The 23,807-nt window shown below is 45.7% G+C and overlaps 1 protein-coding gene across 1 annotated transcript in view; it reads left to right on the top strand.

The window, feature by feature from the left end:
• The window catches only part of LOC144682300 (BTB/POZ domain-containing protein KCTD19-like), a 93,592-nt gene that overhangs the window by 22,983 nt on the left and 46,802 nt on the right, over positions 1-23,807 (top strand). Inside the window, exons 7-8 of the mRNA XM_078544775.1 lie at positions 9,661-9,830; positions 11,905-12,017. Of these exons, the coding sequence (XP_078400901.1) occupies positions 9,661-9,830; positions 11,905-12,017 (283 nt within the window). The remainder of the gene's footprint in view (positions 1-9,660; positions 9,831-11,904; positions 12,018-23,807) is intronic.

The following is a 23,807-nucleotide window of genomic DNA, read 5'->3' as shown; positions in this document are numbered from 1 at the left end:
GTCCCAAGATATGCATGACTGAAGGACCACATGCAATCTTGGTGACCTTTCAACAAGTCCTTCCACCTCGCTGGATGGATTCTGGCAAATTGTGCACTTTAAATTCATGCATTTTCAAGGGTGGATGGAAAAACAAATCCGTGACATCTCAGTTGGTGGCATTCTTGTCCCTGATTCAGATGGTTCTTGCTTCAAATCCCACCCTGGGACTTGAGCACAAACATCAAGGCAGATGTTCCATTGCAGTACTGAGGGAATGCCACACTGCTAGAGGTGCTGTCTTTCAGATGAAATGTAGATTTAAGTACTTGATTAGGTCAGAACATCAAATGCTATTTTGGATTCACCTGATTGACTGTACTGCTTTACATCATTTTTCTGGCTTCTTTTAACCTTCCCTTGCTGCAATTCACTGTTCCCTTAATACCTTGTAATCATGAAAAAGAAAGAGATATGTTTCCTTTTAACTGCTTATCAGCATAATGTTGCAAGTATGCTGGAGGGCCAGAGAATGCAAGAAAATGACCTAACATAACATTTTCTAACAAGATACCACCATCAAGGAAAAAATACAATCCAGGGAAGGGTATAACATATAAAACCCAGAGGTAATTTAAAACTGCATTGGCTCTGGTGAGACCACATCTGGAGTACTGTGTGCAATTTTGTCCTCCTTAATTCAAAAAGAATATTCAGTTACTGGGAGAGGTACACAGAAGGGCAGCGTGTTTCATTCCAGAGCTGAAGGGAATGATGTATGAGAAAAAGAGAAGACTGAAAAGGAATATTTTAGAAATTCTAAAAATTCTGAAAGATTTGAACAAATTAGGGGTAAAGTGGCCTATGGCAGTAGTGCAAAACAGGATCGTAGTGAATTGGTAACCAACTTTGCAGTCAATATTCTTTCCACTGTGTTCACAGAATGATTGTTCAAACTTTCTACTTGGAGACTTGTTTCCTAATCTCCCGGTATCTATTACTTGATTTGGAATTTAAAATCTTGGCAATATGAACTGCTGTGTGAAATATCAGTTGCCGATTCCCTTTTGGCTCATTCCACGCTGCATTGACATAGACCAATTTCACCCCCGTTGAATCCAAATAAGTTTTTCTTGGGCTAGATTTTTTTTTTATTCATTCATGGGCTGAGAGTATCACTGGCAAGGCCAGCATTTGTTGCCCATCCCTAATTGCAAATGAGAAGGTGATGGTGAGCCGCCTTCTTGAACTGCCACATTCCATGTGGTGTAAGTACACCGGCAGTGTTGTTAGGGTGGGAGTTCCACGACTTTGACCCAGCAACAGTGAAGGAATTATATATTTCCAAGTCGGGGTAGTGTGTGACTTGGAGGGAAATTTGCGGATGGTGATGTTCCCATGCGTCTGCCCTCGATTTTTCTAGGTGGTAGAGGTTGTGGGTTTATAAAATGCTGATGAAGGAGCCTTTGAATTACTAATGTTTCAAAATACTTGCTTAATTTTCAAATGCTTGTGCAGAACACAAAATCTCTACTGTTCCTTCACCTACTGAATCTATCATATATATATGATTCAGTCTTATCTCTCTTATCTAAGCCTGAATGAAATTTAGTGTTCAAGTCACTTTATCCATCTTGCTCCTTCTGCCAGTTTACTACTGAAATCAAGCTTATTTGGTGTGTGGAAAGAAGCCAATTCACTTTTTTTAAAAAAACCTTGTGATCCTTGGCAACAAAATTCGACTCCTTAGTGCCTGGTCTTTTGGTATTATGAATACCTTGTGATAGTGTATGCAGTACGCTCGCAAACTCCTGGTGCAAGGCATGCCAGATGCCTTTTAGCGAGGGTGTTTGGTGCACACAGGGAGTGTCTCCTGGAAATATGCAGAATAGGCACGTTGTTTGATGCTGGTCGTGCCATTTTGGAGCTTGACTCTCTAGCTAATGCCATCTTTTAAAAACAACACAGCTGAATGTGCATTCAGCAGAAGGAATAAACCCTTCTCCCCCCACAGTACTATTTAAAAGGATCATCAACTACTTTCAGGCTAGTTGCTGATTGATTTCTACTTCCACGCAAACTGATTCTACATGTTGATCTTTCTAGTCAAGATCATTTCTCATTACTGTGCTGATCTCATCCTTTAATAACAAAATTACCCCACCTCCTTTTCCTTTCTTCCTATCTTTCCAAATTGTCAAAAATCCTTGAATATTTAATACCCAGCCTTGGTCACCCTGCAACCAAGGGCAGAATCATCCCAGATTTGCACTAAGTGCGGTAGTGAGCGCAATGGCGGCTTTTCATTGCATTAATTATGCATTCCTGGAATACACGCCGTTTCAATGGTGAGCGGGCTCCAACTTGCCTGCCACGCCGTCACCTTGCTGCTTCATCACGCCAGGCACCACATTTAAAGTACAGCTGTGCTCAGTGCTTCTAGCCCAGGACTGCAGCAAAGAAGACATGGCCCTGAAAGGCGAGAAGACTGTAGCCCTTGAGCAGAGGGATCAAGCTGTTCTAGTATATGAACCACAAGAAGTTAGTATGCAGGTACAGCAAGTAATTAAGGTTAATGGAATGCTAATCTTTATAGGAGAGAGATTGAACATAAAAGTAAGGATGTTATGCTTCAGCTATATAGGGCATTGGTGAGACCACACCTCGAGTACTGTATGCAGTTTTGGCCTCCTTATTTAAGGAAGGATGTAAATGTATTGGAGGCGATTCAAAGGAGGTTTACTAGATTGATACCTGGAATGAGTGGATTGTCTTTTGAGGAAAGGTTGGATAGACTGGGCTTGTTTCCACTGGAGTTTACAAGAGTGAGGGGTGATTTGATTGAAGTATACAAGATCCTGAACGGCCTTGCCAAGGTAGACATTGAATGGATGTTTCCTCTTGTCGGTGAGTCCAGAACTAGGGGGCATTGTTTTACAATTAGGGGTTGCCCTTTTAGGACAGAGATGAAGAGAATTGTTTTCCCTCAGAGGATTGTGTGAGTTTGGATCTCTGCCGCAGAAGGTGGTGCAGGCAGGGTCATTGAATATTTTTGAGGTAGATAGATCCTTGTTAGGCAAGGGAATCAAAGATAGGAATGTGGAAATCGAAACAGAAGAAGATCAGCCATGATCTTATTGAATGGTGGAGCAAGTTCGAGGGGCCGAATGACCTACTCCTGTTCCTATTTCTTACGTTCTTATGAGAGCCGTTAATTTTGTCTTTTTACCATTTTTCTCTATCCTGACCCTCTTTACTGGTGCACTCTTATGCCTGTACGTTCTGTCCCTTCCTATCACCATCTAGTACTCACTCCTTGTTTTGTTACCCTGCAGTATTGTGTTGTCCTTTCTTGTTAACTTCCTAAATCTCCCATCATGTGAACATCTCCCCCACCCCCAACTATTTATTTTTAAGCCCTCTCTTCAGCCCTCTGTAGTCATATGATCTGCCAGCACACTGGTTCCTGTGGATTTCAAGCGATGGCTGTCCCAATGGTACAGCTCCCTCTTTCACCTGCGCAGATGCCTACGCCCCATGAATTGAAACCCATTTCTCCCACACCAATCTTTGAGCTATGGATTCAACTCTCGATTTTATTTACTCTATGCCAGATTGAGCATGGCTGAGGTAGTAATACAAAGATTGTTTTACAATTAGGGGTTGCCCTTTTAGGACAGAGATGAGGAGAATTTTTTCCCTCAGAGGATTGTGCGACTTTGGATCTCTGCCGCAGAAGGTGGTGAACCTTTCTGGTACTGCCTTTTAATTTTGCATCTAGCTGCTTATACACAACTCAGCAGAACCTCTTCCTTGGTCTTACCTATGTTGTTGGCACCTACTTGGACCATGTCAACTGGATCCTCCCCTCCCACCCAAGCACCTCACCAGCCCTGAGGAGATGCCCTTAACCCTGGCACCGGGCAGGCACTTGGGACTCATACTCTTGGCTGCAGAGAACAGTATCTATCCCCCTAACTATACTGTCCCTTAGTACCTTTACATTTATTTTTACTCCTGCTAGTTGAATGGACCCCTGTACCATGGTGCTGTGGTCAGTTTGCTTATCCTCACTACTGGCCTTTCTCTCATCCACATAGGCTGCAAGAATGTCAAACCTGTTGGACAACTGCAAGGGCTGTGGCTTCTCCATTGTTATCTTTAGGATCCCTGTACCTGCCTTACTCATAGTCACACCACCCTGTTCCTGACCAGGAACCAAATCTGAAGTACCTAGCCTAAGATTCCTGGAATGCAGTGTCCAGGTAACTTTCCCCTCCCCTGATGCATTGCAGTATCCAAGCTTGGACTCAGGCTTACTAATTCTGAGCTAAAGTACCTTGAGCTGCTGGACACTTAGTGTGAATTAAATGTGGTTGCTGTGAATCACACTGGTGTCCATCAGAGCTCTGAAGAAGGGTCATACGGACTCGAAACATTAACTTTGTTTTTTTCCCTCCACAGATGCTGTCAGACCTGCTGAGTTTTTTCAGCATTTTCTGTTTTTGTCCCTGGGTTAAGTACTCTATCTAGCAGTACAATTCTCCATCAAAGTGGACTTTGTGCTACCTAAGAGAGAACATTGATGCTCTGTATTCCAAATGAGCTGAACAGACCATCTCTCTTGCCAGAGAGAAGCAGGTGGAATGTTCATGTGACTTTGCTCAATGTGCTATTGATTGCATGCACATAACTCTACAGGTGCCATGTGATAGCTCTTGAGATGTGCTGCAACTAAAAGCAATTCCATTCCTTTGATGTCCGTTGATATGTGACCGCACATAGCGTTTATTGCAGGTCACTGCCTGTTATCCTGGCAGCAGTCATGCTGTCTTCATTCTGCAGAAGCCTGCTGTGCCATGTGCATTTGTGCCACCACAACAAACTGGAGAGTAGTTACCAGGTGACAAGGGCTATCCATTGATGACATGGCTCATGACCCAGGTGTGCAACCCACACACACATGGGAAGCATGCATAGAAAGATAGCCATGCTGCCACATGAAATGTGATAAATGAGATCACTGGGATTCTGAAATGTTTCTGTTGCTTGCATTGCTCTGCAGTGGCCCGGGAGAGCATTTATCAAGACTGGTGGTGGTCTTCTGCATGCAGCCTGCTTTTATGTTCCTTGCAAGTTTATTCTCATATTCTATTTTTCCCCTCTTAATCAACCTCTTTGACCTCCTTTGCTGAATTCTAAGCTACTCCCAATCCTTGGACTTGCTACTTTTTCTAGCAACATTTTGGATCTGATAATATTCTTAATTTCTTTTGTTAACCATGGTTGGGCCACTTTTCCTGTTGTGTTTTTGTGCCAGAAAGGAATGTATAACTGTTGCAATGCCTACATTCGTTCCTTAAATATTAGCTATTACCTATCCACCATCAAGCCGTTTAACCACCCTTGTGCATTCCTTATTGATATTCTTCTGTGTACCTTTGCCAGTTCTAGTAGCTGCAGCATGATTGTGGGAGGCTGCTGACTTTCAGCGGGGAAGATTGCAGATGGCTTTGCAGGAAGACCTTGAGCAACTCTGGTTCTAGGAAACCTGGCTTTGGACTACACCATCTTGGCATGGGTGGCAGCAGTCTGGGATGGATGGTTGAGAGGCAACAGCAAGGGAAAAATTGAAATGAGGAGAGGACAAATACTGCCATTCTGAGAAAGGCAAAGGCATACCCTGCCCAGTCAACCTTGCAAAATCCTCTTCAGTAACATCTGGGACTTATGCCAAAATTGGGAGTGCTGCCCCGCAGACTAGTCAATCAACAGCTTGACATAATTATACACATTGAATCATAACTTGCAGCTAATGTTCCAGACTCCTTCATCACCATCCCTGGTTATGTCCTGTCCCACCAGCAGGACAAACCCACCAGAAGTAGCAGCACAATGGTTTTCATCTGGAAAGAGTGGCTCTGGGAGTCCTCAGCATTGACTTTGGATCCCTTGAAGCTTCATGGCATAAGGTCAAACATGGGCAACAAAACCGTGTGCTGACTGCCTCCCTTCAAGTGATGAATCAGTACTCCTCCATGTTGAAAACCCCTTGGAGGAAGCACTGAGTTAGCAAGGAAACAGAATGTACTCTGGGTGGTTGAGTTCAATATCTATCATCAAATGTTGCTTGGTAGTGCTACTACTGACTGAGCTGGCTGAGTCACTGTAGCTGGGTCGAAACCCTGGAACTCCCTTCCTAACAGCACTGTGTGTGCACTTACACCACATGGACTGCAGCAGTTCAAGAAGACAGCTCGCCACCACATTCTCAAGGGCAACTAGGGATGGGCAATAAATGCTAGCCCAGCCAGCGAAGCCCACATCCCGTGAATGAATTTTTAAAAAGCTGCCAGATTGAGCCTGCGGCAGGTGGTGAGAGAACCAACAAAAGGGAAAAACTTATTTGCTCTTGTCTTCACCAATCTACCTGTTGCAGATGCATCTGTCCATGACAGTATTGGTAAGAGTGACTACTGTACAGTCTTTGTGAAGTAGAAGTCACATCTTCATGTTGAGGACACCCTCCAACATGTGTGCACTATCACCATACTAAATGGAATGGATTCAGAACTGATTTAGCAGCTCAGATGCACTGTGGGGCATTATCAGTAGCAAAATTATATTCAACCACAATCTGTAACCTCCTGGTCTGGCATACCCCTTACTCTACCATTACCATCAAGCTAAATGACCAACCATGGTTCATTGAACAGTGTAGAAGAGAATGCCAGAAGCAGCACCAGACATACCCAAAAATGAGATGCCAGCCTGGTAAAGTCTGCTCCCAATTGTCAGTCTGGCAGGTATATTCTTCAGGACTCAGCCAGCTCAGTCAGTAGTGGTGCTACCAATCATCAGCAAAGTGATTGAACATGTCATTGACAGTGATGTTAAGCAGCACTTACCCAGCAATAACCTCATTGATGCTCAGTTTGGGTTCTGCCGGGGCCACCTAGCTTTAGACCTCATTACAGAATTGGTCAAAACTTGGACAAAAGAGCTGAATTCCAGAGGCGAGGTGAGAGTGACTACCTTTGCCTCAAGACAGCATTTGACTGAGTGTGACATCAAGGAGCCCGAGCATAATTTAAGACAGTGGGAATCGGTGCGGTTGTGGGGAGGAACCCTCCATTGGTCAGAATCATATCTAGTACAAGGAAGATGGTTGTGATTGTTGGAGGCCAATCATCTCAGTTCCAGGACATCGCAGCAGGAGTTCCTCAAGATATTTTCCTTGGCTCAACGATCATTAGCTGCTTTGTCAATGATCTTTTCTCCAAAATAACATCAGAAATGGGGACGTTTGCTGACAATGTTCACTACCATTCGCGACTCCTCAGATACTGAAGCAGTCGTGCCCATATGCAGCAGGACCTGGACTACATTCAGGCTTGGGTTGATAAGTGACAAGTAACATTTGCACCACACAATTGTCAGACAATGATCATCTCCAATCAGAGAGAATCTAATCATCTGATCTTGATATTCAATGGCATTACCAGTCCCCCAGCATCAACATTTAGATAGGTTATTATTGACCAGAAACTCAACTGGTAAAGATGTATAAGTACTGTGGCTACAAGAGCAGGTCAGAGGCTGGGAATTCAGCAGTCAGTAACTCATTCCCTGACTCCCCAAAGCCTGTGCACCATCTATAAGGCAGAAGTCAGGATTGTGATAGAATACCCGCCACTTGTCTGGATGAGTGCAGCTCCAACGATACTGAAGACGCTCAACAACATCCAGGACAAAGCTGCCCTTTACCTCGGCACTCCACTCACCATCTTAAATATTCACTCTCTCGACGCATACTGGCAGCAGTTTGTACCATCTAAAAGATGTACTACAGCAATTTGCCAAGGCTCCTTCAACTCCATATTCTAAACTCGCAGCCTCTACTACCTAGAAAACAAGCGCAGTAGACACAGGGGAACAGCATCACTTGCAAGTCCCCTTCAAGTCACACACCATCCTAGCTCAAAAATATTTTGTTACTGCTTCACTGTTGCTGGGTAAAGATCTTGGAACTCACTCCCTAACAGCATAATGGGAGTCACTGCACCATCTGAACTTTAGCAGTTCAGAAGGTGGCTCACCAACACCTTCTCAGGGTTAGTTAGAGATAGATAATAAATGCTGGCCTAGCCAGCGATGCCCACACTCCATAAATGAATGAAGAAAAAGAGTGAGGAAACATCCCTAAGAATAAATTAAATGAACACTTTAGCCCAATGGAATTTATTCGTGGAGAGCTTATTTGATGGGCACATACAGGATAGGTTTTTAACATCTCAACCATAGGACGAATTACACATACATTATAGATTGAAATCAATGGAATGAAAATCTAGTAGTTTCTATAAGAATGTGCCAGATTACCAGAGGTGAAGGTGAAAAATTTTCCCTAAGTATTTAGGTTTATACACTTTTTTCACTTTGCTTCGTGTACAGACGGATGGTTAGATATGTTGGTTTAGAAAAAGGGTATACTTTATTCTTCAATTACTCTAACAGCCATCATGAAGATCTTTTACATTCATCACTTATGGAATGTTCAAATTGTGGTTAAGGTATTGGTCTAGAAATTTGATCACACTCTAATTGGGGCATGATGTCAGTGCAGTGCCTACTGCACACACCTAATGAGGACGGTAGCAGGACCACAACAGATTGGTTTGGTGGGGTCACTCGTTATCAATTGCAGCTTCAGAGCCAGCTTACTAGTCGCAGCAGCGCAAAAAGATCTACCGATTTGGACCCTGGCCAAGGTGCTTGGGAGAGTACAGGTAGAGGGCAACCAGGAAAAGTACTCCGTCACAACGCATCTGAAGTAACTAATCTCTACTCAGAGATCCAGTCAAAAATACAACTGAAATATATATTTTAACGATATCTTGGCATTTATCCTTAAATATGAAAGAGAAAAAAATGGCCTAGAAATTTACCAATTAAAATGGGTATCTAAGGGCCCAATGTACCAGACCACATGAGCCTGCTCAATCTGCACCTTAAAGTGATGTTGAGCTATTTGCATATGAAAACCAGGGAATGCCTTTGTGAAATTTGTGAGTGACGCAGCTTGCACCATGCACTCCATGGCCCATTTCTTCAGGTGCTTAGCAGCCAAACCAGTAATCCTTAAAGAGACTGCTAAAGGCTACCACCAGAGAGGGAAGTTTTAATATTTTACTTAATGTGGAGACTGGAGGGCTGACTCCACCATAAATTGGCCAAATGCAGCCAGCTACATGGTGGTCCTCATTAGGTGTGTGTAATATGTGGTGCACCTGGATCATACCCCACTTTGAGTGCATTCAAATTTCTAGGCTAATGTTTTAACCACAATTATAACATTCTTTAAATGATTAATTAAACAAGATTACATTTTCAGAAGTGGACGGTTCAAGACTTCATATACCCCTGTAATTTTATTAGCAGATTATAAATTTCCAGAACTTTTCCACCTATTTTTCTAAACTTTTAAGTTTTTAAACTTTTTGTGGTAATGTACTATGGCCATTGCAAAACCAAAATGATTGATTGATTCATCCTCAATTACAGTTTGGAGTGTTGTGTTTATAAATTAGATATTTAAATTGTCGCTGTTTTCTTTCTTATTTGCTTTTACTTAAGTTTGTTGACCTAACTGGAAGAGTTTGACATTATTTATGTCTTCAGAAGCTGGTTAGGGACATGCCGCCTACCGTTGACTGAAGACGTATCTCAGATGTGTGCAGTTTGTGTATTTTTGGATCGACATGATAACCTGTACCAGCCTGTAAAAGATGCCCTGCAACTCTACCTACAGAAAAGAAAAAGAAAGACAATTGAATCAAGCTTTAACATAAGTAAGTTGATTTAATATGCAATGCTTCTTTCATAATGTAAAATGTAACCCATGACAGGTTACTCTACATATAGTTCGAACATGAGAATTAAGAGAAATAAGGTGCCACCACTCAAAAGCTCAACTTAAGTACTAATAACTACTAAGTTTGGTAGGAATACTAATTAACAATACAATACATCCATTAGCAATATGGCTGTTAGTTGCAAATATGTTACAAGGAATCATACATATGATCATCCAGCAAGCGGTGACCTCCACCGAGCATACCCTTCAGCAACTAACCAAATTGCTCAACTTAAGTACTGAATAAGTCTTTGCAATGATTTTTATACCTTTCTAAGGTGGGCGGGATGTTTCATTGATAAGATCATACTGTCTTCAAAATCTACCTTAAGCTACAGTTGTTCTTTGTTTAAATTACAATACTAGAGACAACATTGATGATGAGCATCTGTTTAAACTTAAATGTATAATAATATCACTTGTGGATGTTGCAGGTGGGTGCAAGATCTGTAAATCTAACAACAACTTCCTTTCCTGGTCTCTCTCAGATTTCAAAACTACATAACAATGTAACAACCAAGTCCCTTAAATTACTAACTTCTTTAAAATTGTTGCTCAGAGAATGAAAGACCGAGTTTATCTGATAAAGAAATTAAAAAAAGACTTCTGCATTTCAAAAGAAGGCAAACTCTAGCATCATCAATCAGTGTCAGTTAGCGCCACTCTTATGCAGCTTTAAAAACACTTTGGATCACTTAAGACAGATGAATTAGCATCTTTTAAATTATATTCAGTGTTATGATCAATGCAGTTTGTAAAGCTGAGTTATTTAAAATTCCCGGAGAGAAACGTAAAGCAACTGGCATAACCTATACTTGTGTTATGTTTGAGATGCGACTCTAAATTCAGGAATCAGACCATCAGTTCTTGAGGCTTTACATTAAACTAAATGAAACATTTTGTTAATATACACAGGTTAAAATATATACACACATGGCTTCAAATTACTACTAGCATAACTTTTAACAAATCCCCAAACTAATCTCCATTAAGGCAACAGCAACCCATAGACTTAACCAGATACCCGACAAAGCATTTTCACCGTACGAATTAAAAAATAAGGTTCTTTTCACTTTGGTTCCTGTGGCTTACAGCAGCCTTTTGATCTCACATTGCCTCTGCTCTGCACACCTGAAAGCTGCTAAAGTTATACCTACCGTCCCCATTGAATGTAAATTCTCATTGTATCACCAACCTCTGAACTAAACTTCTCTAACAATGGAACACCTTCATAGTACCAATTTTATTAGTAATATAAACATATTGTTTGTTATCTGCTAGATAGGCATCAGTTTTCACCCCACTTCTTGAATACTCTATTCAAAAAATGCAAATGCACTCTACCTCCCTGTTTACATCTCAAAACTAGTACATATCAAAGCACCCAGACTAGCTGGCTTTAATCCAATTAAGACACACCCACAGACTAAACCTCTATTTTAAAAGAAACATATTTCCCAATAATGTATACATTAATAGCTTTATGACATCAGTCATGCCAATCTCTTATCGTTGTTTCCAGCCATCATGTTTTTTGTGTACATGAAGCCTTTCCAAAGTTCTAACTTGGCATCAAAGTAAAATATAGCTTTGAACTAAGTCTCTATTAGTTTCAACCTGATTTCATGACCTTTGTGCCTTTTGCTAAACATTCCGTAGCCCTAAAGGGTTTTTTTTTAAACCAGTGGTTCTTGTTTATCTGTAATGAAACAGTGAGCAGCTGTTAACAGATTGTGTTAACCGATTATGCAATGCATGCTAGTCAGATTCGGTCAGTTTCTGTACACCTGCATATAGCCAGCAGCATTCTCTATTTCATTTGAACATGTTCCTGAGTTGGATAGCCTCACAAGTCTTAACCGCACATTTCAATTAAAATATTACTATCTCTTACAGTACAACAGTGATAGTGAAGCAGGCTAATGTTGCTGTTTACGTACTTAGTTAAATAAATACAACTTCCTAACTACAATGATTCATAACCTTTAAATTGATGGTGTATTTTTAAGGTTCATTGGATGACAGTTGGACTGCTGATGTAGATAGTCATACTCTTCATCAAATTGTGAAAGTTTATGTGGGAAACTATTGGTATGCCACTTATCTGAATACCTTCTTAAAGGTATGTTAGCCCACTTTTCTACTATCTGTCTGGCACACATCCTAACCCTGTTATCATTGTATTATCAAATAATAAATATTTATGTAACAAACATTGATGCTTTTTGGAGTAATAATCAGTTTAGCACGAGCATTATTGCCAAAGCTGAAACAGAAAAAAATGTGCTATGTTATTCAGATATCCAAGCTGGTCATTGTTTTCATGATTGGCTTTTTCAAAGTTGATTCATTTTGATATATTAACTCTGAAATTCCGAGAATCAAAGTAGCATGATTCTGCGCTTCTGTTAGATGGAGCTATAATTAGGGACAGAGCCCAGGTCTGCTAGGTTTTGTCCCGTATAAGAAATAACGGACCAGAGTGATTAGTATGCCAGCCATTAAAGGGTTGAACATCACTATTTGCCTCTATCTCTTTCTCCTGAATTTTATGCCAGGGAACTGTATGTTCTGTGGGAGCAAAGGGCGGAAAATTGACTAAATATTTTAAAAACTGTACCAAATCATTGTACTGCTTTTGTGTTTAAGAACTAAGGCAAATAGTCCAAATTCATTTTGTTACATAATCATTAAGTAGATCAATTACATGAAATTTAGTTAAAGAAAAGGACAACCAAGGATTGTAATTCTTATTGAAACTGCGTATTACTTCAAATCCTTTCAATAGAAAGGATTTCCGAATAGATTCCTTGGCGTGGGCTAACCGCCCTGAGATTGCAACCGATTTCAGAATCAACCTCTAAATCTTTTAGATCTTTCTTGTAAAAGCTCTCTGAATGTTTAGACAATTTTTCTAAAGTTACCCATATATTTTCTGCCAGACTAACAGTGGCTACACAGAACTGCAGGGAGGCATAGATTTGGACCTGAATATTGAAGGGTATGTGACATTTAGGAAGGATAGGAAGTCAGGAAAAGGTGGAGGCGTGGCTCTGTTAAATGAAGATGGCATTAGCACAATAGAGAGGGATGACCTAAGTTCAGGAGAGCAGGATATAGAAGTGGTTTGGGTAGAGATGAAGAATGATAAAGGCAAGAAGTCACTTGTGGTATACAGGCCCTAACAGTAATCACACAGGGTATCAAAGACGGGGTATCAAAGAAGAAATAGTGGGAGCTTGTCAGAAAAGCGTGGCTATTATCATGGGGGATTTTAATCTACATATAAACTGGAAAAATTAGATGGACAAGGGTAGCCTAGATGCCGGATTCATAGAATGCTTTCGGGATAGTTTCTTAGATCAGCACGTTTTGGAGCCAACCAGGGAGCAGGCTATACTCGACCTTGTATTGTGCAATGAGATAGAATTAATAAACCACCTCAGAATGAAGGTGCCCCTAGGTAGCAGTGACAATAATATGATTGAATTTTACATTCAGTTTGAGGGAGAGAAGAGTGGGTCTAAGACTAGTATTTTAAACATTAAATAAGGGCAATTATGAGGGCATGAAAGCAGAGCTAGTGAAAATGAACTGGCAATTTAGGTTAAGGGATAGGTTAATAGAGATGCAGTGGCAGGCATTTAAGGGGATATTTTAGAATACATAGAACAGATACATTCCAATGAGAAAGAAAAATTCCAAGGGGAGGACCCACCATCCATGGTTAACTAAAAAAGTTAAAGTATCAAACTTAAAGAAAAAACATATAATTGTGCAAAGATCAGTGGCAGGTCAGAAGATTGGACAGAATATAAGAAACAGCAAAGAATGACAAAAAGATTAATAAGGAAGGAAATATTAGAGTAAGAGAAAGTTAGCTAGAAATATAAAGACAAATAGTAAGAGTTTTTCTAGGTTTTTCAAAAAGAAAAGGGTTAACTAAGTGAGTGTTGGTCCGATAGAAAGTGAGTCTGGGGAATTAATAATGGAAAATACAGAGATGGCAGATTCATTTTGCATTGGTCTTCACTATAGAGTACACAAGTAACATCCCAGAAATAGCTGTAAATCAGGAGTTGGAAGGGAGGGAGGAACTCAAGAAAATTGCAACCACCAGGAAAGTGGTACTTGGCAAATTGTTGGAACTGCAGGTTGACAGTCCCCAGGCCCTGATGGATTTCATCCTAGGGTCTTAAAAAAAGTGGCTAGTGAGAAAGTTGATGCGTTGGTTTTAATTTTCTAAAATTCACTAGATTTGGGGTAGGTTCCATTAGATTGGAAAGTAGCTAATGTAACTCCTTTATTCAGAAAGGGAGGGAGACAGAAAGCAGGAAACTATAGGCCAGTTAGCTTAACACCTGTCATAGGGAAAACGTTAGAAGCTATTATTAAAGACGTTATAGCAGGGCACTTAGATAAATTCAAGATAATCAGGCAGAGTCAACATGATTTTGTGAAAGGGACATCATGTTTAACCAATTTATTGGAGTTCTTTGAAGAAGTAAAATGTGCTTTGGATAAAGACAAACTGGTGGATGTACTGTACTCAGATTTTCAAAAGGCATGTGATAAGGTGCCACATCAAAGGTTATTGTGGAAAATAAAAGCTCATGGTGTAGGAGGTAACATATTGGCATGAATAGAAGATTGGCTAGCTAACAGAAAACAGTAGGCATGAAAGGGTCATTTTCTGGTTGGCAGGATGTGACAGGTGTTGTGCCACAGAGATCAGTGCTGGGGCCTCAACTCTTTACAATTTATATAAATGATTAGGATGAAGGGACTGAAGGTATGGTGCTAAATTTGCTGATGATATAAAGATAGGTAGGAAAGTAAGTTGTGAAGAGGACATGAGGCTACAAAAGGATATGGATAGTTTAGGTGAGTAGAAATATGGAGTATAATACGGGAAAATGTGAGGTTGTCCATTTTGGCAGGACGAATAAAAAAGAAACATAGTATCTAAATGGTAAGAGATTGCAGAGCTCTGAGATGCAGAGGGATCTAGGTGTCCGAGATGAGGCCACATCTGGAGTACTGTGCACAGTTTTGGTCTCCTTATTTGAGGAAAGATGTAAAAGTGTTAGAAGCATTTCAGAGAAGGCTTATTAGATTAATACCTGGAATGGGTGGGTTGTCTTATGAGGAAAGGCTCGACAGGCTAGGCTTGTATCCGCTGGAGTTTAGAGAAATAAGAGGCAAACCGGTTGAAACATATAAGATCCTGAGGGGATTTGACAGCTGGATGTGGAAAGGATGTTTCTTCTTGTAGGAGAATCTAGAACTATTAAAAATAAGGGGTTGTCCATTTAAGACAGAGACGAGGAAAATTTTTTTCTTCCAAAAGATTGTGAGACTTTGGAATTCTCTACCTCAAAGGTGGTTGAAGGAAAGGGCAGAATTGTTCCAGATTTGCATTAAATGCAGTAGCGGGTGGGAAAAGAACATTTTTCCCCTCAGCCGCAATGGCAGATTTTCACGCCTTATCATCCCAATTCCGCCTCATTAATCATGCATTCCCAGGAAACACGCTGCTTGGAGGGTGGGTGGGCTCTCATTTGCTCACCATGCCATCACCTTGCCGCTTCCTCACACCGGGTGCCATATTTAAAGTTCAGCTGTGCAGTCACCTCTCAGTGCTACCAGCCCAGGACTGCAACACAGAAGACATGGCCCCGAAAAGAAAGAAGACTAGCCCCACGGTTTAATGACACGTCCCTCGAGTGTATTTTGGACGCCATGGAGGCCTGTCGCAATGTCCTGTACCCCCGCTCTGGCTGCAGGAGGGGCAGCAGCATCACCAATCCAGCATGGGAGGCAGTGGTCAGCACTTAATGCCCTGCAAAAGAGGTCAGTGCTACAACAGGATGAATGGTCTCATCCATTCTCCCAGGGTAAGTCATTCTTCTCATCACTCTCAACTCTCTCACCCATCACACATCCACAGGGATCTCTCACCTCAAGGGACAACACCACTAAATCTCACACACACCCTCACATCTCCATCAGGCTTATATCCTTTCGAGTTCAGGCCCTCATCCCGGCCATGCCTCCACTCCCCACACAAACATCCCATGCAGTGCCATGTGTCCTGCTCACATGCCATCTGTTTTCATACAGGAGAAGCTGGCTCACAACAGCAGAGAGAGGTCTCAGACTGGGAGTGGAGTGGCCCACATTAGGCACCTTACTCACTTTAAGGAGTGTTTCATCGCGCTGACTGGTGAGGATGTGGACCGTGCCTGCGGCGATGGTGAGGTCGGCGGTGAACACCCTTGTGAGGATCCTGCAACTCATCATCCCTCTCTCGTGCTCTCTATCCTGCTTCTGACTTTGCTGTTATGCACTAATTGGGCCGAATTTTCTGAGCCCGCCGGTGGCGGGCGTGATAGGTGATGTGCGCAGAATAATGGCGTGACCTGCTTCACGAAAGCATGAAACCAGGTCACAATCATCCGCTCAGGCCACCGACAGTGCGCCATGTTTCCTGCCATCGGTTGGCAGGGAGCTAATTGTCATACATCAACATATAATTAAAAGGCCATCCCGCCAAGCTCTTGGAGCCCTGCCGTATTGTCCGTCCATGTCGGTGGGAAAGCATGCTGACGTGTTTCACAACAGCATGCAGATGGTGCCTGGGTGCAAGTGCTGGCCAGCCTCAGAGGGAACCGTTGTCGGTGGGGTGGGGGGTTAAGTGCTGCCCTGGTGCTGCTTCCCGTGCATTGGCAATTGAGGTGGGGACCAGGGTAAGCGAGGGAAGCATTAGTGTCACCTCTATAAACTGACCATGCCTCTGCAACTGAGACAGATCAAACGCAGCCACAGTGATATGATTGGGATCGGGTTCCGTGCCTTCCCGCCCACGCAAGCAATGCGGAGACACCAAAAGGCCACCAAGCACTCTGTAACTAACCCGCCCTCCAGCCCCCACCCCTCCGCTCCCCCCACCCCCGGCACAGACTTCGAGTCCAACACCACTTTATTGGACTGCGGAGCAGTTGGACTGCACACGTACAATCTCCTCACCAGCGCTGGCCATGTAACAGGCTCTCCTGGAGGCGCTCATAGCCCCTTGCAATCTCAGCATCCCGGTTGGGACCTGTCTTCCCCCATGTCGCAGGTTGACAGGGCAGCCATGCAGTGCACTCATCTCTGGCTATCTGAGGGGTGACCAGTACTCTCAGGGAAGGGGTGGCCACACAGGGCCAAGAAAGGTGCTTAGTACAGCCAAGATAACTATGTCTCTGTCCTTCTTTCCTGTTGCAGGAGGACCATGTCAGGATTATGGATCCTGGTGACCTAGCTGTATGCCTGATGGCCTATAGAGACCATAGAAGACTGAGGAGAGAGTGACTGAGGCTCCTGGCTGCGCAAAGGGAGGAGCAGCAACCTTATGAAGAAGGGGCAGCAGGGGCTCCCGTACATGCTGCCCAGGTGTGACAGCGAGCCGTGGCTGGTTGGCGCCTAGCGACACCCAAGGTTTATAGACGCCGCCTGCCATTCCCGCAGATGACTGAGAACCAGTGTTGTTGATGTCTGCGCATGTCTAGGGACCTGGTGGCTTACATCTGCCACTCACTACAGGACTTGTTGCCAAGGGGACATAGAGGGCATTCACTACCAGTGGCCGTGAGTGACCGCAGCACTGAATTTCTATGCCAGTACATCCTTTCAGGGCTCCACAGGTGTCTTCTGTGGGATTTCACAATCCACCACCCACAAATGCATCCATGAGGTCACGGATGCCGTCTTCTCCATGGCATCCAACTTTGTGCATTTCGCCCGGGACCGGAACAGCCAGGTTACAAGGGGCATTGGATTCGCCCTGATCTCGGGGTTCCCACAGATGCAGGGTGCGACTGACTGCACTCATATGGCGCTCAGGTCTCCATCGCTACACTTAGTGGACTTCATCAACCGCAAGGGTTTCCACTCACTGAACCTGAAGCTCGTATGTGACCATTAGAAATGCACCCTTCAGGTGTGTGCACGATTTCCAGGGAGTGTGCACGGCGCCTACATCCTGAGTCTCTTGCAGATCCCTGCAGTCTTCCAGGGTCCACAGAGGCTGCAAGGTTGGCTCCTTGGGGAGAAGTGCTACCCACAGAGGCCGTGGCTGATGACACCCGTGCGGCGGCTTCAGACAACAGCAGAGTGATGTTATAATGGGGCTCATGCAACAGCTCGCAACTTGGTGGAGTAGACTATCGGGATGCTGAAGATGCAGTTCCGGTGCCTGGACGGGTCTAGTGGAGCCCTGCAATACAGTCTACAGAGGGTGTCATGCATCGTCGTCGTCTGCTGTGCCCGTTACAACCTGGCACTCCAATGGGGAGAGGAGGAGATGAAGGAGTTGGGGGTCTTTTCGGATGAGGAGGATGCTGATGAGGGTGACGGGGTCCTCAGTGGTGATGATGACGGGGGATGAGGCTGTCGCACGGCTAGATGAGGCAGGCGCATTTGGGAAGCCTTCATAGCTGCCAGATTTGTGGAGGATGATGACGACATGCAGTGAGGTGTCCCCATAGACCCTCACATCGCAGTTGTGAACATTTGACTCCAGTCTGGCTTATGGCAGCATCAGTACCCTCTATGAGAATGCCTCTGTCATGGAGATGCAATGGAGTCACTAATAGTCACTCGATCGCAGGAGGATGATGACAACATGCAGCAAGCACACTCCATAGATCTTCACATAGCCTCTGAGAATGTCTGACTCCTGTCTGGGCAAGGGCAGGTTGCTTGCGCTCCATGACCAGGGCCATCTCAGAGACGCAACCATGAAACTTTAGACGCATCTGATACTGTGTCTGCCTTCAACACCTCAGCCCTTGAGGAGCTGGTGCACAGCATCACTGGTCGCAGATGCTTGTGTGATGGGGGCCAGCCCCACCTTTGAAGGTGCTGAGAGCACACAGAGAGAATGATAAAACTCTATGGCACCTGCCCACTACATTCTGGCAGCAATGACCAACACTGCCGAGGTGCAGGCATTAGTAATATTTCCAGGGAGTGAGAGACTGGACCATCACTGTGATCTGAAGGCTACACAGAGCACAGGGAAAAGACTGAGACACCTGCCTTTTTATCTTGTGCAGAAAGGTTTCACATCTGAGTATAAGAACACTGCTCATCAGAACAAGGAGCCACAGGCAGGGAGACATTCTTGGGAGTTTATTGACAATAGTGAGCAGTATGTACAAGTGATCAACAGCCGTGCCCAGGCTGTGCAAATACTTTTACTTAATTTTCCTAACCCTGCCGCTACATCTTGGTACACCCCAGACACCCACAGCAGAGATGGAGGCACTCTGCTGACTGTGTTGCCTTGCCTGTGATGACTGGCAGGCGTCCTCTGGAGAGCCGAGACTTGGTGAGCCCTAGCCTGCTTTTGGGATCCTGCTGTGTGGCAGTGGCACCCTTCTTGAGCTGGAGCTGCGGAGGTCACGAGAAGAGGGAATTTGGATGGGCCGGTCACTCTGGGTCACCTGGGTTGATGGCCCTGGAGTGTGCACCTGCTGGCCCTGCTCCCTGTGGGTGCCCGAGGGCCCCTGGCTGACTCTGAGTGGAAGAGGTAGCTGGAGTGAGATCGAACTGCCCAACACCCCTCTCGCGTACACACTAGGCCAACTACGGCATCAGCGATGGATTTAAGCCCACGCAGCAGTGCAGGAGTGATGTCCTGGACCAAGGTCTCCATGGCAGCCGCCATCCTGCCAGAGTTGACCTCGGTATGTTGCAATGCCGGCGCTATCACCTCAGCCTGAAGACGGACAGACTCCTCCGTCGTGCCTTGCAATCTGAGGACTGCAGTGGGCATCCCTTCCTGATGTTCCCTAGCTTGCCTTTGCAGCTCCAGAAACTGTGACATGACCGAGCCCAGAGGCTCATCATCTGACTCGGTCTCAGCAATGTTCCGGCCTCCAGCAGTCCTCCTAGTGCTGGGGACCTGGGAAATCTCTGCCTTTGCCTGCCGTGGATCAGAAAGTGCAATGTGCTCACCAGATTGTGATCCCAAGGCTACTCTAAAGCTAGGTCCCACCAAGGCGTCTGTCTCCGTGCTGGTGGAAGATATGGGTGAGCAGTGTGACGGGACATCAGGGAGGCTGCTTTCAGATTCCCTTTCATAGGTTTCTTCAGGGCTTGATCGGAGGCCCTGGGTCATGGACTCTGTCGTCTGTTTGGTAGATGTGTCTGCGAAAGCAAGGGGAGATAATTATTACATGGTGGTGGCCTGTGAAAGAGGACAAATCACTCATGGCATGGTTGTCTGATGGATGTTGCACTTCTGCTTCCTCACTTGGTAGAGCAGCGCCAACCTCCCTGTCAACACAGGACCGGTCCCGGTCATTGCCGGCCAGCTGGATGGCTCTGTTTTCGAATTCTGTCAGAACTTTGATCTTCGGCATCCCCCCACTGTCTGCGACCTTTCCCTTCTGTTGTTTGCCAGTTTGTCCTGCATGGATAGAGATGAGAGTGTATCAGGATGCCTGCCAGGCCAGATGATAAGTATGCCTGGCCTGTGTAGGCAGTGAGTGATCCCATGGATGGGCTGAGGACAATGCAGGTGTGTATGAAAGAGTGAATGGTGATGTCCCTTGCACTGGCAGTGAGTGAGGGCCCTGTGGATGTGTGATGGGTTTGTGAGTGTACAAGTGATGGAAAGGGTGACTTACCCTGGCGGAACAGAGGAAATCATTCATCCTTTTGTGGTACTTGGTGGCTGTCCTTATCTGTAAGGCGTTTGCGCTGACCACTGCTGCCACCGCTTCTCAAGCCGGGGTGGTGATTTTGTTGCCCATCCTGCGACCAGAGCGGAGGTTAAGCACATCCTGACGGGCCTCCATGGCATCCAGCAGTCGCTCAAGGAACCCATCGTTGAAGTGTTGGGTGGAGTCTTTTTTCCTTTGCAGGCCATGTGTTCCGGACAGCGGTGGTGAGCTGGTGGCGATGAGTGCTGTGCTGGCAGCTGCCTTTTAAACATGGTGGCCGACGTGATGCAACAATGGTGTGATGGCGGGCGGGCGAATGAGAGTCCGGCCACCATGGAAACCTCGTGTTTCGCGGGAGTGAATAAATAATGAGGCAGGCTCGGGACGATACGGCGTGAAAACCTGCCATTTTCGTTGGCGGGTAGGACTCCGTTTTACCCACCCGTTACCGCACTTAGCGCAATTCTGGGAAAATTCCACCCATTATCTCTACTTTGGTTCACAGGGAGCTCTGCCATGCGACCAACACCCTCAGCCAGCCAGTCCCTCAGCTCCATCCACGTCTTCACCTCCAGCCAAGAGGACTCCTCCATTTGAAGAGCTGGAAGTAAGCAGCCTGGATGAGCTGTCACAGCGCTTACCCACACCCTCCACCAGTGCAGAGACGCACGCCTTGGTGGAACCTAGATGTAGAGCAGGCTCGGATTCGCAATCTGGTGATCATCGCAGCAGTAGGAGGTGGGTTCAGCCGAGTTACCTGGCATTTGGAGGACTGTTGGGGAAGAGGCATCTGTGAGGTCTAAGTCAAATGATGAGCCTCTGGATTCAGCCTTCCAACTCATCGTGGAGAGTCAGCAGAAGGCAGGGGAACATCATGCAGAGCTGTTGGAAGCCCCCAGCAGAGTGGCACGTGAGTCGGAGGAGTGCATCAGTCTGCTCTCTGATGAAGTGGTGCTGATGTGCATGTTTGGAGGTCTCTACAGGGTCGATGGCGGCGCCTTTGAGATCCTGGTCTAGCAGAACACGGAGAAGACCTGCACTCCATCGCGGTAGCCATTGGTGAGTTCCTGCAATGGCGACGCGAGAGAAACGGGGCACCTTGACATCCTCCCAGGTGCACCCGAAGGGAGGAGGAATGGCAGCTGGACACCCCTGGGTCATCCACTCAGGAATCTTAGAGGCTATCTGCTCCCTCCCTCCTCTTTGCCCATGACCCCCTCAACCTCATCCTCTTTCACTGCAGAGGGAGCAGCTGGCCCACAGAAGGACAGTCAAAGCAAGCCAGGGCCCCCAAGACCTCGGCTCTCCAGAGGAGCATCGCTGAAGGCATCAGAAGCAACAAGACCAACCAGTGCACAGGCTGTCTCCACCCCTGCTGTGGATGTTAGGGCAGCAACTAGAAGTCCAAGGCATTTAAAAGTTACGAAATTCTGATCACAGTTGGTTGCATGGATGAACCCATTTTGTCACTTTACAATCTGAAAACATATTCACTTTCACTGAATAATGTGTAATGGTGTCTTTCACCTTCATTGACAGGCTTTGCGAGTCCTCCCACTGCATCTCCCCCCCCACCCCCAATATCAGTTCAGCTGCGCGCAGAGTGATTCTGGAGGGACAAGTGTGTGTGACAGAGCCTTTCGGACATTCGTGCAAGCACTCTCCCACGCTCACGGATCCTTCTCGCATCACACTTATCTCAATGTCCTGAGCATTTTCAATGCTGCCTGCTGGAGTTTGCTTTCATTTGACCCTCTGAGCTGACCTGCATCTCCACCCACCCACTGACCACACTCCCATGCAGCACCTGATGCCGCCCACCATGACTCTCATTTCACTTTCGATTTGACAAGCATGGTCGTGCTACACTTTTTCCTGCGCTCCCCCACCCTTTCCCTTCACCCAGTCACTCATTTCCTCCCCCCCCACCGCCATCACTGTTGACACCTCTGGCATCACCTTCCACCTCCCCTCCATGAGCTGACAGCCACAACCCTTTTCTTTTGGGAATGTCCTGATGAACATGCACATCCCATTCCTTTCCGAAAATCCCAACCCCATTCACATTAACCTCCCTGAACACCTCCTTCCCACCCCTAGGATCCACGTCTGCCTCCGAGCCCCCACCAACCACCCTCAGTATCTATCAATACTGTCGCACCCTAGCCCTCTCACCCTACCGCCTCACTCTGCCCTCGGTCATTTTCGCCATTCCCTTATACCACGCCTAGTCTCAGTTCGCTCCTCAGGAGGCTGTTATGGACACAACAGACCCCTCCCTTGCACGTTCAGCTGGACATTTCCCCCTCCAGACTCTTTTCCCCCCCTTGGAACTCCTTCTCCCACCCCCCACCCCCCTGCCTCAATCCTTCCCCCTTCTTGACTTCTTCCTCCACCCTTACTCCTTCCTCCCCCCAGACTCCTTCCCCTCTCCACACTCCTTCCAACCCTGGACTCCTTCCTCCACCTGGACTCCTTCCCCTCTCCGCACTCCTTCCCCTCTCCGCACTCCTTCCTCCCCCAGACTACTTCCTCCACCTGGACTCCTTCCCCTTTCTGCACTCCTTCCTCCCTCCAAACTCATTCCCTTACACCTTCCTCCCCCCTTATACCTACCTCCCTAGATGCTGTCTTCTCCCCATTACCCTGTAGTCCCTTCCCCCACTCCCAACCTCACACCCCGACACCTTAATTCCCCCCCCCAACCTCACCCCCACCCCCAACACCTTTTCCTCTCCCAGTCGATCCTGGATCTTCCTCTCCCACCCCCTGGTACATCTTCCTCTCCCAAACACAGCTGGACCTTCCTCCCTTGACCATCATCTGTTGTGAGCAGACCCTCAGTGGTGACTTTCCACCTTCTGTGAGCTGCTTCGTGACGGAGCGATGTCCATGAGAATTCACCCAGCATTCCATGAACGTTCTTCCAGGGCTCCAGCATCTTCTGCTTCTCGGATGTCCGCAATGTGAGCAAGGCCCTGGTGGTAACTCCCGACTTCTGCACGTCATACTTGTCAAGACGTGTTCTGCACCTGGGCGTTTTCCCGCCGACATGGGTGCATGGTCCAGCATGGGGGGGATGATTCTGGTGGACTGGCCTTATAATGATATGCAGATTTATTACAATGAGGTTCCCGACGCCTGACAGTGGGAAACACGGCCTGCCATTGATGGGCGGGCAAACGATTGCAAATCTG

The sequence above is a fragment of the Cetorhinus maximus genome, chromosome 6 (assembly GCF_964194155.1).
Source record: "Cetorhinus maximus chromosome 6, sCetMax3.hap1.1, whole genome shotgun sequence".
Taxonomy (NCBI): Eukaryota; Metazoa; Chordata; class Chondrichthyes; order Lamniformes; family Cetorhinidae; genus Cetorhinus; species Cetorhinus maximus.
This window is presented reverse-complemented; position numbering and strand designations above follow the sequence as displayed.